The following is a 17,496-nucleotide window of genomic DNA, read 5'->3' on the forward strand; positions in this document are numbered from 1 at the left end:
TGTGATTTACATGTGTGGATAATACAACCAGAGAGATTTTTAGTGAAGATATTTCCAGCATGTAGCGCTAAGGGCGACAGAGACGTCAGCATATCGTCTCTTCCTTGATCATAAAAGTGTCGTATGTCTCTTGAATATCTGTATCTAGAGTATGTTAGGATCAGCAGTTGTGCTTGTAGAGCACCACTGATATGGATTAGCCGATTTATAAAAAAATAAAATCGTTATTAAACCCTTAAGTCAAGGAAATGTAATTGAGGCTTGATATTTTACAGTTTAACCACAAACTTTATTGCAAATAGCTATAAATAAACTATAAAAAAAACCACAAATACAGCCAAATATATTGAATGAAGAAAATACAAGTTTTTTTAATGTAAAATGTAAACATAAATGCACATCTTTTCAAGAAGAAACAAATAGAACTAAAATCTGACGAAGTCTGCCATTATCTCTTCTTCCTCGTACGAGTCTACTCCACCTACATTATAGTCAAGAACAATTTGACAACACGCTCTCTGACTTAAAATCATTTCAAGATAGGCCACCTCAGATATCCCTTTATCCACCTGCGATGAAAGATATTTCACCTGTTGCACAGTAAATACGATAAAGTGCAGCTTCTTTATTTAGCCAAACAAAGTGACACAGGCACATTTGACATATCACTACATTTGAAACTGTTTCATTTGACCTTGTAATTTCTGAATAATTTCTCAGTACTTTTCAAGGCAGTTTGCTCGAAAGGACTGTGTAGCCTGGTGCTAATTATGGGAAAATGGAAACATTTATTAAATAAATAATTATGATTCGATGGTGTTTTCAATCAATGCACAGCAGGGGTACTTACCATAGAAGATTATTGAACAGGCAAGCATAAAACATATATCTATAGAATATTATGTTTCCACTGATAAATGTATAATGGCTGAATATTTACTTGGGTTTAAATCAAGGTTTTCTTTTTCGGAATCAGTTATTTTGCCTATAACTAGAACCGAATTACAAAACAGTTCAGTGGTTTCAAGTAAAATGATGGTTCAGTGGTTTCAAGTGGAAATTTAATAGTTAATTTCTCTATATTAATCATATTTTTCTTGCTTTGCTCCAAAGTAACAACAGAGTATAATAAGTTACCTCTACCTGTCATATTAATGTGCCTTAAAGAGAATTGCAATTTTTGGAAGTTTATAAACTATATATCTTTAAGTTGAAGCATTTTTTGTTTGTTTTTTGAGAAATACATACAAACACTGTTCATCTATATGTAATATAATCAGCAAAAGTCTCAACTATAAAAACCATGATCACATGAGAGGCACAAACAGGATCTTGTGTCAGAATAAGTCTTTATGGAAGTTTTTGTCCTTTTCAACAGTAGCCATCCATCCAATGTTTGTCAGTCTGTCAGTCCGTCTGCTCTGTGTCAGACCTGAGTGACCAGAGGTTCTTTGAGGTAGAAGTTTATTCCTCTCTGATCGCCAGTCGCTTGTCCAGCCCAAAGTCCTGTCTGAAGAGTCCCATTGAGCGGATAGCAGATGCCCCGGCTGTCCTCCCCATACAGAGGTGCGTCATCTCCTGTGAATTCAGGCTCCTCATCCAATCTGTCCTCATCTCCCTCCTCGTCATCGTCCTCTTTGTCCTTTTCCCACAGCAATGTGGACACATGATGGTACTGTGTGGTTACCTCACACTCAGTCTCTCTGTGGTAGAAGTAGCTGAAGTTGGACACGATGACGGGCACTGGCAACGAGATGGTAAGCACGCCGGCAATGGCGCACATGGACCCCACCAGCTTTCCCCCAACCGTCTCCGGGAACATGTCTCCGTAGCCAACTGTTGTCATGGACACCACCGCCCACCAGAAAGCCTCAGGGATGCTGGTGAACGCCGTGTCAGGCCTGTCCACCTCAGCAAAGTAGACAGCGCTAGAAAAGAGAATGACGCCTATGAAGAGGAAGAAGATGAGCAGGGCGAGCTCCCTGAGGCTGGCCTTCAGTGTCTGACCCAGGATCTGGAGGCCTTTCGAGTGACGAGAGAGCTTGAAGATCCTGAAGACCCTGACCAGCCTGATGACCCTGATGAGGGCCAGAGACACAGAGGGCTGCGCGCCTTTGTCCTTGGCCAGCTCGGTGCCAAGTGTGACGAAATAAGGAATGATGGCGAAGAAGTCGATGGTGTTCATGACGTCTTTGAAGAAGGTCATCTTGCTCGGAGCGCAGAGTAAGCGCACAGTGAGTTCGAATGAGAACCAGAAGATGCAAATCGTCTCCACGATGAAGAAAGGGTCTTGGAAGGAAGTGAAGCCAGGTGGGACCAAGATGGTTTCGTTCTCTATGGTGGGGTGAGGTACGGTGGTGAATTGCTGTGAAGGAAAGGATGAAGGAAAAGTGGTTACAGTTGCACTCAAAGATGGGAAAAAATCAAAGCATTAGCAGCCTAAAAGAAACCATTCATATTCTGTCACTGTTGTTTTTAAAACGTGGGATGAAAAGAGAAATATGAGAATTAAGGGGGAAAGGTAAGGCAATAGCAAATAGCTCCATGGAGACGAGAATAAACAGAGAGAAAATAAGGACGGAGTAAACAGGAGGGGGCAGAGGAGAAGTGAGGTGAAGCAATTCTTATGAGAGTTTGTCCTCAGCACATTCGGGGTATGACATCTGTCATCAGGATCTGATCGTGCCTGTGATACTGTGCTAACTTTTCTCTCCTCTCCATTTTCACTGCCCCGGCTTTATTTTACCTGAGACTTTTATATTAATCGGGTTCTCTAAATTTAAACACACAAAAAATCATTTCGCCATGTGACTCCAGGATACGTTTCACCCAGACACTGGCAGGACCAAGGCATTTGACACTTCATTGAACCCCACTGCTTGTTGTTTTCTTGGAACTACGTAGGTTCAGGTTAGACATGACTGGGAAGCAGTGATCTCAGAGTTTGAGGGTATTGCAGCTCGTATTGTCCCCGGCTCTATGTCTTTATATATATATATATATATGTTTTCTTTCTGTCTGTCTGTTTCTTTACATGCAGCACTAACTGCTTGCAAACCCTAGGAAATGCAATTATTTGGAGAAGGGTTTCTGCTGCAGCTGTCAAAATAGTTTTGCGTTGCTGTGTGTACCCAGGAGAGTAAATTGATAGCTTCACCTTTTTTTGTCTACATTTAAACAGCTCTGACATTCCCCTTTGTTTCCCAGTGTTTTCTCAATAGACTGTAAATAAAGATGAATGAAGCTTCTCCCACTATTCAGAAATGAAGCCAAACAAACGCTGCCATCTTGCCCAGATGTCATTTGGAGCCTGTGTCTGCAGAGTAATGATAGTAGAGTGGAGCTGTGGTATCCTGGTCCCATCAACACAAGCGCTTGACCAATCCCAATGTCAGCTGTCATGACGTTACAGAATGTTTATATGACATCAAATAACGAAATAAAACCAAACTTAACAGAAACATGAACACTCATTGACTCATATCAGCTTCTCCTAACGTTTAGTTTTGTGCAGGAAAATCCCCCATCACAGTTGCCTCAGGATAATAAAAACGTCAAAAAACGTTTTAATATTATATGCTATACAATTGAACATGTTCTTATGAAGTGCCTATCATGAACTGCAGACCTGGTTCGATTCCAACCAAGAGCCTTCGTTTTTTTTATCTCCTTCTATCCCTGCTGTCTTAATCTCTAAAATGTACACAAAGAAAACTTTAAAAAGTGCTTTTCGTGGAAACTGTTGACAATGGGGTCTCAGGTTTATCCAGAGTGGTCTTTTTCTGTGTCGTATTTTCTAATCATTTGTGAGCATCAAACATTCCATTTTCCTCTATATGTTGGGATTGACAGCAGAAATCCCATTGGTAAATCAATCAAAACAGGCACATATCTGAGTGACAACATAGAGGTAAATAAATGTAAACAAAAGGTTAACAATAAGAAAATAAACATTCTTCTTATTAGTGTGAAGCTGCTCTTAGACCATATTACTTCAGCCTGTTAAATGAGTTGTGTAAATTGTGTATTTTGGCATAACAATTAATTAAAGTTTCCCTATTTAGCATTAATAACCACTACGTGTACAACTAATAAGAAGTTTTAAATATCCCAATATTCCATATCTTACCATGTTAATGTCCTCCATGTATAGGTGCACACAAGAGGAGTTACAATTGTTTTAAAAAATATGAAATAAGAGGTAAAACACAAACACCGAAGCATCTTGATCACCACCTGGTGGCTGGCTGCAGTATAGGTCATTAACCCTGCCTCCATGTGAGTGGATGGATGATGGAACAAACCAAAAAGTCAAAGTACACTTCAAAGATGATTTCTGTAATTTGAGTCAGTTCTCATCACACTAATGTTTGTTCATGTTTCTGATAAGTTTGGTTTTAATTAGTTATTTGATGCCATAAAAACAGGGTGAAACGTCATGAATAAATGACTCACGATGGGCCGAATGCGTGCATCGATTGGACCTTGATAACACAAGATGGCAATGTTTGTATCTAGGATATTTTGGCGTTATTCCTGCATAGCAGGAGGAAGTGGAGAAGTGTCGCCCATCTTTATTTACAGTCAGTGGTATGTGCAGTGCATGCTTCACCATCTTTTTAGTGAGTGATAGCATGAAGACGGCTGTGTATTTTGGTTTGTGTGTGTTTGTGTAGTGATCATGTGAGCGCATGTATATATCTATGGGAGTAACGCTGTCGCTGGTGCTGATGGCGAAGGTAAATCAAGCAACCTCTGCTGTGCATCAGTCTGAACGTCCAGAATCCATCTCTCGGCTACCAGAGAACATGTGGGGCTAATTTAATTTTGTGGCAGTCATCAGAAACGTTAATCTTCTAGCTCTGTTTCCAGGCCCTTTTCAGCATGAAGCCAATGAGTCACAGTGTTTATTAATACATTAACACATTTGTTTATGTGTTTTGTGCTCGCAGGGTTGTCATTCCTCTATATATAGACCTTTAGATTTCCAAGGGGTAACGTGAGACAAGCTCATCTCCTTTCGTTGCCTTCACACTTTCCTCTCTACCTTTTACTCCCTCTATTCCCCCTCTCTCTCTGTGTATCTCTCTCTCTCTTCTCAGTACTTTTGAAGTATCCACTTCATCTAAATGCACATGTTGGCTCTCACAGCGTCTCCTCGGGGTATCCTATCCTTAACACTCAGCCTCCATTCAAGCTGCTCTGTCGGCCTCTCCTCATCTCCTTCATTCCGTCCCCTGAGTGGGATCAGATTTAACTACAAGTCCAAAATAATCTCTGGGAAGCTGCGCCCTCGCCTTCTCTTCTCCTTTCTTCTCTATCTGTTGCCTTCGCTTCTTTCTCCACCCCTGAGTTTGTTTCTGGACTTTTTGTTTGTGTTGCCATTTTCTCTCAGTGTTGATGGGGAGATGGCCATTTTCACCCTGGGCTGTAAGAGCTGGTTTATGTTCTGGAAGGTGACATCTGTCAGCACCTGTTGTCCCTCCATCTTCACCTCATCACTTCCTCGTAGTGTTAACCTCTGTTCTCTTTGCACCCTGCCATTCCTGTTCTTTCACTCATCTTGTTTACCGACTCTCTTACGTTACTTTTCTCTGACGTAACAACCATCTGCAGCCTCATGAATCCTTTGTTTGTGTCAGCATTGTGTAACCTATCCTCACCTCCCTCTGTTCCTTCTCATTCCTGAACTCGGGCAGCGTCTCCAGGCAGAAGATGAGAATGGAGATGACAATCACCATGACACTGATGATTGCGATGATGCGAGCTCCACTCGAGGACTCCGGATACTCAAACAGCATCCAGAGGCGCCGCTGCAGGTCGTTGGTGGGTAACGGCCTCTCCTCCTCCTTGGGGAAGCCTTCGTCCTCCTTGAAGCGGTCGATGATCTCGTCGCCGAGCTCGTAGAAGCGCAGCTCCTCCATGAACACGTCCAGGGGGACGTTGGCAGGCCTCCGCAGCCTCCCGCCTGACTGGTAGAAGTACAGGATGGCATCGAAGCAGACGCGGCTCCTGTCCAGGAAGAGTTCATTCCTCAGGGGGTTGAAGTAGCGAAGTCGACGTTGGGGGTCACCCAGCAGTGAGTCGGGGAACTGGGCGAGGGTGCGGAGCTGGGTCTCGTAACGCATCCCTGACACATTGATGGCCAGGCGTTCAGTCAGAGCCCAGCCGCTCCTCCACTGAGAGCGGCGGCTCGGCTGGCTCTCACTGCTCTCCTTCTCCCTCTTGTTGTGCTTGTCTTTGATTTGCTTGTCTTCATCTCCAACCTCCTTTGCTTGCAGTTTTTCTGTGTTTCCTCCTCCCTCTGTTCCTCCTCCGCTGTCTTGATTATCCATCTTTTAGTCGTCTTAATTTTTGCTTTTTGTGTATCTCGTCTTACTTTGCCTCTCCCTATGCTCTGAGGAACATGAAGATAAATGTGGTGAGTAGATTGAGGTGAAAGAGACTGAAAATAAAAACTAAAGACAGAATCATATAAAAAATTCTTTTAACCTAGAAATCGAAAATTCTGGTAAGATTTTGCATTAAAATGTCTAAAATTGTCTATCTGCTGTTTATAGGAGACATATTCTGCTTATATTCAGGTTGATCATTATTATGAAGCCAGCTGACCCACTTTGTTGTGATTGGAAAACCACTTCTAGCGTGTGTAGGAAATGTCAGCCTCAGCTCTTGCATTACCTGCAATAACTGCTTGGCGTGCATTATGCAAATATGGGGCATCCTAACATCATAAGTGTTTTCGGGGGGGAGGAGCTCCCTTCACTACGAACTTTCAGTTTTTTTTACACACGAGAATATAAACACTGAAAAAACATCGTATGTCTCCTTTAAAACATCCACCTACCACACATATTATAGCTTCAGAATAATGTATCATTATTATTCTGGCATATTCATATGATAAATAATAATCGGTTAAAATAGGAACACATAGATAGAAACAATGCAACACAGACAGTCCTTCAATACGTTCGACCTCCATGATGGTTGAAATGTACATTTTTTGCTGAAACTGTTTTTTCTCATGTGTGTTTATTCAACTCTGGTGTTTCTATTATTTTGTCCACCCTATTAATTGATCTATTTTAATCAGGATTTCCAAAACAACAGAAAACCCTCTCTGTGTGTCACAGCACATCGGCATCACAATTTAAATCCTGCAAAATGATCACACAGTTGAATCAGCCCCTCAAACACTATTACTGTTATGACTGAGGATTTATTACAGGACTGTGGTATACAGTGCATTAGAGCTGCACATGACAAACTGTCAAATATAATCTCACCTCTCCTCTTTTCTCTGTGAATTCAGCCTTGTGATTTTCTGCAGGAGGAAAGTTATTCATATTATATATACATTATGTAGAAATTAACATGAATTATGTGATGATTAAAGTTAGTGGAAGTGTTCTATATTTCAAATAAAGAAAAAACTGACCTTGCAGAGTTTTCAGAAAATTCCTCATGATTTTAGCTTTACATTTCTCCAACATAGATTTGACTGTAAATCACATTATAAGGTAAGATATCCTTCATTTATCAAAATTCGGGTATTACAGCAGCACGAGTGGTCAATAGATACACGTAAAAATAGAATAGAATAGAATGAAATAGAATTATATGACACATAGCTGGACACAAAAACAAAAAAAAGTTGAGAGCTCCGCACAATCAGTTTCATGCTTCATGCTCATTCACCTGTTTATCACCATGTCCAGGGCACAGACAAGAAAGCACACTCTCCCCTGTCCGCTGGTCAGAACTGATGATCCCAGCTAATCACACCTCCACAGAGTGACCATGGCTCTCCTGCTGTACCTCCACCTCTTCCCTCTTTCTGACAGTTTAGCAGTCGTCTCATTATGATGTACAAACCACAACTCCTCCTCCTGCTCTTTGCCCTCCTCCTCCATATTGTCCCACCGCCATGGGTCACGTTTGCGAGGGGAAGCAGCAGTGGCTCCTCCAGGAGCTGCTGCAGTGTTGATCTGGTGGAGTTAACATAGTTAGGCTTGTTTGTAGGTCACTCACTTTCTTCCCTTGCTCCCTTGTGCTCTCTCTCTCTCTCCCACGCTCCTGGGGAATGCTGTTGGGCCGAAATTCAATCTTCGACCCTCTCTTCTCTCCAAGAGCAGTCCGAGTGTCCCCGGGCAACCTTTCTTGCCCGAAAATGTCAGCCTCCTAACCCCCTCGCTCTTTCTTAAACATACTGTACATGTTTCGCTCGCATGTGTGTATACAAGGATGAAAGGAAGAGTTGACGTATTGATGGTCCTGATTTGCCCTTTGTGATGTGGGGAGTATTTTCTCTTGGCTTCTATCTCCTCTGCCTGCTTGTAAACTTTGCTGTCATAATCTATTTTAGTTTAGAACATAAGTTAATGTGTCGGTGGTTTGTGCCGAATTACAAGCGTCCAGAAACTTGACCTGTCACACCACACTTTATATTTAACATAAATCTGCATGTCTGTGATTATTTTAGACGCCTTCTTCACTCTACACTCGTGTTTCTCTTCGAGGTGCCTGTGTGCAGTGAAACCCTGATTCCCATAACAGGCTATTCTGTTGCCTTCAATTACTCCATGTAAATTCAAGTTTCTGTCTCCTCAGTCTCATTAGTGCATCTCAGTTGTACATGATTCAGCTGCTTTTACTGACATACAATGAACTTGGCACTATTAGAATGATTTTTGGAAGCAAACAACAACAAAAGAAGTGTTTGACCTGCAGCAATTGTCCAAAATGCCGCAGCACGTGTCCTGACAAGAACAAAGAAAAGAGACCACATTTCTCCAGTATTAGCTTCGCTACACTGGCTTCCGGTTAAATCTAGAATAGAATTTAAAATTCTCCTCCTCACCATCAAGGCCCTTAATAATATGGCACCATTATACCTCAAAGAGCTGATGGTACCTTATCAACCCACTAGAGCACTGCGCTCCCAGAATTCAGGCTTACTTGTCGTCCCTAAAGTCTCTAAAAGTAGAGTAGGAGCCAGAGCTTTCAGCTATCAAGCCCCTCTCCTATGGAATCATCTCCCACTTTCAGTTCGGGAGGCAGACACCATCTGTACGTTTAGGAGTAGGCTTAAAACCTTCCTTTTTGATAAAGCTTATAGTTAGAGCTGGTACAGGCTTGTCTTAGACCTGCTCTTAGTTATGCTGCTATAGGTCTAGAAGGTCGGGGGACATATGACACACGGAGCTTCTCTTCCCAGCTTCTTCTTCCTCTTCTACATCCTTATCACATCAAAGAAATTCATATCTCATCAATACATGTTACTGACTTGACTTCTTCCCCGGAGTCCCTTTGCCTTATCGTCCGCAGATCCAGGGCCGCGGCTGTGGCCACATCGTGGATTATGATCTGTGGATCGCGCATCAGAGATCGTAATGGTGGATCCAGTATGGCGGATGCTGTATCGTGCTGGCTGATGGTGATAATAATGGCGGATCTTTTATCGTGTTGGCATCTGATAATGGTGGTGGACCACGACCGAGGTGGCAGCTGATGATGGATCCTAATGGCGGCAGTGGACAATGACTGTGGACTATAGTGGCATCCGATCTTGATCTTGCTAGCTGCTGACCATAGACTATGATTGCAGCAGGACTGCTTGATATATAGTATTTCTCCTCAGATACTCGACCATTACTGACAATAATCCATCAATTCATTGACCTTCAGTTATGCTTCAAAATGTTTACCCTTATCAATGCTGCTAAAACCTTTATCTTGATGTTCTCCTTTACACTTGACATCTATTGCACTTCTGTCCGTCCTGGGAGAGGGATCCCTCACATGTGGCTCTCTCTGAGGTTTCTACGTTCTTTTTACCCTGTTAAAAGGGTTTTTTAGGAGTTTTTCCTTCCTCTTGTTGAGGGTTAAGGGCAGAGGATGTCACACCCTGTTAAAGCCCTATGAGACAAATTGTGATTTGTGAATATGGGCTATACAAATAAAATTTGATTGATTGATTGATTGATTGAAAAAGATCAGGTGTAAATTAGACATCTCCTATTACCTTACTGCTCCACGTAACTTCCCAAAAGCTAGTCTTGATCGCCACCTGGTGGCCAGGAGCAGTACAGGCCATAAACCCTGCCTCCTTCATGTTAGTGGATGGGACATGGACCTCATAACTGTGGTTTCATCCCACGATTGCTACTGTGCAGACTCTGGCTCCAAATGCGCCAGACAGCAGCATTCATACCAGCAAGTTTGGCTTCATTATTCGATAGTGGGAGGAAGTGGAGACAAGTTGTCTGTCAGATGTCACAGCCCATTTTTATATCTTCAAATAACTGATAAAACCAAACTTATCAGAAGCATGAACACTTGAACAAACATCAGTGTGGAATGATTTACCTTAGATTACAGAAACTATCTTTGAGACAGTATGTATTTAACTTGTACTTTGAGCCACCAGGGGACGATCAAGATGCTTTGGCTTCAGTTTTGGGAACTGTCATGCCGTCACAGTTTTTCATTTATAGTCTATAATCTAAGATTTTAATGTAGACTTGATGCATCAAGGAGACCAGAAGGTTGAACAATATACAAACACTAACAGAGTAACATGAGCAATTGTCACCCCCAAGTCTGAAGATGTCTCCCGCAGCCTCCAAGTATATCTTCCTCTACTAGTGTCACCCATTCCAACAGCACATCCACGAATGGCTAGAATTGCTGTCACTCCCTATGTTACATGTAGGTGTGCGCATCCTATTGGATAGTTGAGCCTAAAGCATGCATTCCTAAATCACATTCTGTCCTTCTGTCTTGCTACTGGTGTAATATGCAAAATAGTTGAAGTTGGTGAGAGTTGAAGTTGGTGCCTCTCTGTCTGCTCATCTGAGTTAGATATGAAAGTCGCTATGTGTAGACGCTACAATGAACTGTTGGTTGGCCCTTTATCTATAACCTGACCTTGGGTACTGTTTAAAGAGAGAAGGGAGTATCTGTGGAATTAGACAGGCACTATTACTCCCGGTGTACCAATATAATGTAATGAACTCTATACATAATATATAGTGGCATATACAGTAATGTGTGAGGATGGTGGAAATTCCTCAACAGGTTGTATAGCATAAATACGTAGTTTACGTACATTTTTATTTAGCCTAAATACCACGTACATATAGAAACTAGAACCCAGACTTTTACTGAAAGAGGAGGTTCGATTCCATTTCATTTATCATTATTACAATTTTATGTTTAGGTAAATAAAATCTACTTGTTCAGGTTTAGACAAAAAAAAGTAAATTTCTGCTTCAGGCTCCTCTAATACTTTACTAAAGTTCCACAAAATTCAATTGATCCCCGTCATTTCCAGTGGAAGAGGAAGTACATGTACGTGAAGAGGAAGTACACCGCAACGTTCAGCCAATCACGTTGTTGCGGTGTTTTGCCTCGGGACACCTCGGGACAGATAAACACACAGATCTCTGTGAGTTTTGACAGCGGCGCTGGTTAGACATTTTGCACCGAGCACTTTTTTCTAAATGAGAGATAATGTCGCTCCGCTACAACAACAAAGTGGCAGTTGTCACTGGAGGATCTAAAGGAATCGGCAGAGGCATCGTCAGAGTGTTTGGTATAGTTTTTATTTAAATGAAAGTTTAAATAAGTCTGTGATCAGGAGGGAGGTGGCTCTCCCTTCATATTCTGATTCTAAAAAAATAATGTGCGTTTACTGTTTCTAGTGGAGAATGGTGCCAAAGTGGTGTTTTGTGCAAGAGGACGTGAGTAATACTTTGAATCAGCTTTTTTCATTTCCTTAAATCAAATAAGAAAATGTATCAGACCACTGCTCTACCATCTATTAGAAAGGGTGCTTTCAAATTTCACCAAATGCATTTGTGGTCAAGCTGACCCCTGAAAAAGAGTAAAACCTCAAATCTATTTGTTTTTCGGCATTTTTTTCAACGTGTAGGTGCGGAGGGCGAGTCTCTGGAGGCGGAGCTAAACAAAGCAGGGCCTGGTTCCTGCGTATTTGTCCCATGCGACGTCTCCAAAGAGGATGATCTCAAGGTAAAGTGAAGCTTCAGTGATGTAGTCCTGATCCCTGCACCTGTAATTCAAGTTTGTCCCGTTTATCACCAAAGATCACATCCTGAGATAACATCTGATTATTTCACTGGCTAGTTTCTATACTTTAGATTAAGATAAGTTACATTTTCCACATGCCAATGTCAAAGATTGCATTTTGTTCATCTATAATAATAATAATGAACATTATTTATATTGACATTTTATATGGAAGGAAGCTCCAAGTTCTTTAGGAATTTAAAATAGAGCAAGGATATTCACATTATAATAAGTTTTGAATTAAAATTAACAGTTTATACAGGAACTAAAAAATTAAATTAGAGTTAAACGGTAACATTGGTCTAAATCCACAAAACATGGGTTATGTTCTCAGCTGATATGATAAGAATGGATCAATAGATAAGACTGCAAGAAAAGACAGTGCCCCATTGTTATTATTGTTTACACTTGTTTCTATCTCCTTTCAACAAAAAAATCAATTAAAGAAGTTAACAAAGATTGGATATATAACAGAATCCTTTAAGCGAAATGCAGCAGCTCATGATGTTGGCATGTCTGCGCATGTCTTCTTCTTTTATTGTTTTCATGCGGTGATTAAGTGGTTTCTGTCACAACAGTTTGTTCCGTTTCTTAAAACGCAGCTTGTGTGTTTCGCTCTGCAGAGACTGATTGTGTTCACAGTGGAGCGTTATGGGCAAATCGACTGCCTGGTCAACAACGCTGGATGGCGTGAGTCTCGCTCTTTTGCTTCTTTCTGTTTTTTCTCGAGGAGAAACTTCCTGTAGCTTAATATCTATTTCTATTGTTTTGATCCTTTTCTGCAGACCCCCCTCATAAAACCACTGACGACACCACAGCAGAGGAGTTCAGAGACTTGCTGAATCTAAACCTTGTCAGCTACTTCTTGGCGTCTAAAGTAATGTTTCCTGCTCCTGTGTGAACTTGTGAATCTTATTTACAATGCAAATAATTGAACACTGGTTCCTGTGGATGCACTGGTAGGCTGTAAGGACTTCACTTTAATAAGCAACTGAACACCTGATTCTGAAACTTAATCCCCACGGAATCATTCATTATTATTATTATTATTATTATTATTATAATTATTATTATTTGCAGAATGGTATACCTTTATACAGGGACAGCAGGACACATTAGCAGCTCCTGCTTGGCATCATAAAGGTCGAAAAGTCGGCTTCACTAGAAAATAAGCGATTTGTAGGATGATCAAATAGAAGAATAATGGCACACATCTCCAGACAGTTTCTCCTGAGAGACGTTCACACTGTTTTTTTCAGTTGTTCACATGAAGAGTCGCTTAAGAAATGGAAAAAAGAGCTGAGAGAAATGGTCCCTGAGTGTTTAGTCGGGGCCACACTGTATTTGATGATTAATTATTGATATTTTTAGGAAGCACTGTTATATACAACAGGAAAGCAGTGACGGAAATGTGATACAAAATCATACACTTGATTAATAATTCTTGGTCACGTCATCCTGGGGATTTTATTGAGATCTGGAGTTTAACCATAAAAACTCGACAGTATGTGGTGTTCAAAAGTCTGAAGTTCAACTTAAGGAGCTTGCAGAAGATCTGCTCATGACCTTCCTCATCTTCCACAGAGTTGTGTATATACAGTGTGTAGGATCTTTGAAATCATCGGAGGTCTCGCTCTCTCCGCAGTATGCATTGCCGTACCTGCGGGAGCGTCAGGGCAACATCATCAATGTTTCCAGTCTGGTGGCAACCATCGGGCAGAGGGATGCTGCGCCGTATGTCGCCACCAAGGTGAGTTCATCACCCAGACAACAGTTGCTCTCAAGTGCATCATTCCTTTAAATATCCTCTGGAGACAAGAGAGTCCTGTAATGTGATGTTCTCTCCACAAGGGGGCGATAATCTCCATGACAAAGGCGATGGCCGTGGATGAGAGTCGGTACAATGTGAGAGTAAACTGGTGAGTCAAACGATAAGGTTTACTTTCCCACCAATGATTTAATTTTCATCACAAGTACAATTATATGCACACATTTATACTTATAATATACTTGCAATACAGTATAATTACATTAATTCTGTGACATTCAATAATCTCTGGCTAATTAAAGAGACTCATCGTGATATTCCTATAAGAAATCAATCTAGCTTTATGTCTTCATTAAGAGCTTTTCTGGAATTAAAAGTACCAGAACAACGATGTATAAATACTTCATTATTTTAAAAAAATGCTCAAAATCCATTTAAAGTCAATTTTATTATATTATTTAATTATATATATTAAATTATTCTGCCACACAAATTACTGCATATTTTTTCCTCTTTTTTTTGTCGCAAATATTTATTCAAACCATCTGAGAAGATAACATGTCTCTAAATATCATTTGGTAAAAGTATGAAAAAGTAAAAAAAGGAAATAGTCAGAAAAATGTATCTCAAACTTACAGTACTTGAGTAAATGTAAGTAGTTGCTCCACCTTCTCTTATAATAAATCACGTATATGTTTATATCATGTATATAATAAGTCATGTATTTAAAGCAATACAAAACCTTCATATTTTTATGAATTATCGGGATTGTCAGAAAGCATTTTCCCATCAACTGACCTGTGTGATTCATTAATAATACAAAACGAATGAGAAGATGTACTGATATTTACATCATTGAAAGTAGAGTTACTACAAAAAAAATGCATAACATCAAGACCTTTTACATTCCCTGTTTTTTCCTGGACTAACTCTTATCTTATAATATAATATTGTCATCTAGTATTGAACCATCTACAAGTCTAATAAAGCACTTTGTTGTCTCATAACACTGTGTGTTGTGTTGCAGCATCTCTCCAGGTAACGTGATGACACCTCTGTGGGAGGAGTTAGCAGGACAGACTCCAGACGCTATAGCCGCCATTAAAGCAGGAGAGAACTCTCAGGTGGGTTTTCACAGAGGAGCACAGGCCTCATACATGGAAAATATGGAGAGGAGCCGTGGTGGTTGTCACAGACAGAGCAAATCTTCACCTCTCCCCAAACATCCTTGTGATGTTAGTGAGTAATGATCATGAGATGATTTCTTAAAAAGAGTAAATCTCAACAGGAGACGAATTATTTATCACTTGCATGAAAATCTATTCATTTAGAGTCAGAACAAAGCTGCAGCAGAACCACAGACTGTAAATAAACAAGGACGACGCATCTCCACTTCCTGTCACTGTACAGAAATCCAGCCAAAATATCTCAGGTACGGTCGCAGCCATCTTGTGCTGGTGACATCAATTGGCTTTAGAGTGCGAGGAAGTGATCATGGAGAGGAGCTGTGGTATCGAGGTCCAGCTGATACACGCCCTCGAACAATCATAAGACAGTTCCAGCTGACGATGCAAATAACAAATTAAAACCAGACTTATCTGAAACATGAACACTTGAACTTACATCAGTGTGATAAGGACTAACTCAAATGACAGAAACCATCTTTGAGAAAAATGTTAACAACTGTTTCTCAATTCATGGGGTGCCTCGTTCAGAGGCTGCATTTAAAGACTGAATACAGTGGTGCAATTAGGCCGTCCCATTTCAAAGGCTCCTTCAAACAAAGCCAATGGCTCCAATGGGTGGATCCTTAATGGGGCCAATTTATCCAAGGATTTATTGCGCGTTGAAGGGGGGGGACAAGTTGATGACGCAAATCATGGAAATCCTTCAGGTACCATGTCCTCTGAAGGAAGTGGCCCCGTAATTGGAATACAGCTAATGTGTAGTTTGACTTTCTAGTTTGATCCATGTCCCATCTTCTAAAATGGAGGAGGCAGAGTTTGAGACCTATACTGCAGCTAGTCACAATGGAGTGATCGTAACTTGTTGACTTCACTTGTGAGAGCTGTCATGTTGTCCATTTTAATTAGATACAGTCTGTGGCCGGGACGTGTAACACAACAGCCATTGTTTTGGCTCTGTCACCTCCTCTGCTGCCTGCCGGGTTATAAGCGAGACAAAGGCCTCCAACAATTGGGTATTTATGCGTTTTATAAAGAATGGCGAGGTGGATTAATGCTGCCACATTCCCACCTTAAACAGACTGTGTAAAAGCAGCGATTGACTCCTCTCTTGCTGCTGCTCCCTGCTCCTCACTCACAACCACACAAACTATTAATTCTGAATTGGGACCAGTAAGAACAAATCCTCGTGAGGCAGCCCCTCCAACTTTGTCGTCTTAATGATTCAAACCGCCACACACGGTGGTGTTTGTGTGCATGTGGGATCGTAAATGATAATGCCCTGCAGGGAGTCTCAGCTTGCACTTCATTATTCATAGTGGAAAGATGTAAAATTTGTAAATAAGCAGTTTTACACTGAAATAACATGAGGATTTACATATTTATTTGAATGTATCACATTTAAAGTCATTGGATCTTTTTAAACATTGTCATTTATTACAGTGTAAATAGAGAAACAACTCATTTTTATTTTCACAAAGTCTTTCCTCTTGTCGTCCCAGTTATTCAAGCAACATTAATTCAAGAAGTCAAATTAGATAATTGATGGGGAGTTTGAATCAGTTTTTTCATGGAGTCTTATGGGAACATCATAACTTTCATGTAGGCCTTTGCCACCAATTTGAAAATGCTTCTTTTCCTTCTACACACACACACACACACACACACACACACACACACATTTGTACATCTATCTTAGTGAGGACACTCATTGGCATAATACATTCCCTAACCCTTTACCCTAATTCTAACCCTAACCCTAAAACCAAGTCTTACCCCTCAAACAGCCCATTAAACGTGGGGCAGGAAGTGAGGACTGGTCAAAATGTCCTCACTCTGTAGGTTGTAGGCTCAAAATGGTCCTCACAAAGGCATCTGTACAAGTACACACACAAACAGAAGGCATTAACCCCCGTAAAATCACAAACTTGAACCAGACTGAGAAATGACTGCTTTCTTCTTGAACAGCTGATGGGTCGTATGGGGACTGAGGTCGAGATTGGACTGATGGCCTTGTATCTCGCCGCTGATGCTACGTTTTGCACTGGGATAGAGATGCTGCTCAGCGGAGGAGCTGAACTCAACTATGGCTTCAAGAGTCAGATCACAAACTGACCCTGGTCCTCCTGGTCTCTACGGTCTCCTTACGCTTGTGGAGGAGCTACATTTTTTACGGATTCATTTTGTTTAATGCACATTTATCCGTGTAGTGTGTCTTTGTTCTACTTCTGAGAGCGATATTGAAAATGAAGTGTATGTGAATTAAAGTAAATAGCTGGGTGATCAGTTTGGCGTCCTGACCTATCATCCTCTCCCACTGGTGTTTAAAACGACCGGGTCCACTCCCCTCTCTTCTACCAATCAGAATCATCCTCATTGACCTCGAATAACCTCCTGCTGGGGGCTTGCTGGTGTCCACCAATGACATGTGACGCCTTTAGTCACGCCCCC

General features: G+C 41.1%; 2 protein-coding genes across 4 annotated transcripts; one reads left to right on the forward strand and one right to left on the reverse strand.

The window, feature by feature from the left end:
* Window positions 1-344: 344 nt before the first annotated feature.
* On the reverse strand, window positions 345-8,421 carry kcna7 (potassium voltage-gated channel, shaker-related subfamily, member 7). 3 transcript variants are annotated; one of them, XM_035180226.2, is made up of 5 exons: window positions 7,702-8,419; window positions 7,442-7,504; window positions 7,290-7,327; window positions 5,664-6,397; window positions 345-2,365 (listed from the first exon to the last, which is right to left on the reverse strand). In XM_035180226.2, the coding sequence occupies exons 4-5, from the start codon at window positions 6,333-6,335 to the stop codon at window positions 1,427-1,429; spliced, it is 1,611 nt and encodes a 536-aa protein (XP_035036117.1). In that variant the 5' UTR covers window positions 6,336-6,397; window positions 7,290-7,327; window positions 7,442-7,504; window positions 7,702-8,419; the 3' UTR covers window positions 345-1,426. The 3 variants fall into 3 exon arrangements, with proteins under 3 accessions (XP_035036117.1, XP_035036115.1, XP_035036118.1); XM_035180224.2 differs by lacking the exon at window positions 7,442-7,504 and having other exon boundaries at window positions 7,702-8,414; XM_035180227.2 differs by lacking the exons at window positions 7,290-7,327; window positions 7,442-7,504 and having other exon boundaries at window positions 7,702-8,421.
* A 2,816-nt stretch (window positions 8,422-11,237) lies between these two features.
* On the forward strand, window positions 11,238-17,331 carry hsd17b14 (hydroxysteroid (17-beta) dehydrogenase 14). Its single transcript, XM_047343770.1, has 9 exons — window positions 11,238-11,599; window positions 11,709-11,747; window positions 11,939-12,036; window positions 12,717-12,783; window positions 12,879-12,970; window positions 13,739-13,843; window positions 13,945-14,012; window positions 14,889-14,985; window positions 17,014-17,331. The coding sequence occupies exons 1-9, from the start codon at window positions 11,518-11,520 to the stop codon at window positions 17,158-17,160; spliced, it is 795 nt and encodes a 264-aa protein (XP_047199726.1). The 5' UTR covers window positions 11,238-11,517; the 3' UTR covers window positions 17,161-17,331.
* Window positions 17,332-17,496: the final 165 nt, after the last annotated feature.

The sequence above is a fragment of the Hippoglossus stenolepis genome, chromosome 16 (assembly GCF_022539355.2).
Source record: "Hippoglossus stenolepis isolate QCI-W04-F060 chromosome 16, HSTE1.2, whole genome shotgun sequence".
NCBI classification, from domain to species: domain Eukaryota; kingdom Metazoa; phylum Chordata; class Actinopteri; order Pleuronectiformes; family Pleuronectidae; genus Hippoglossus; species Hippoglossus stenolepis.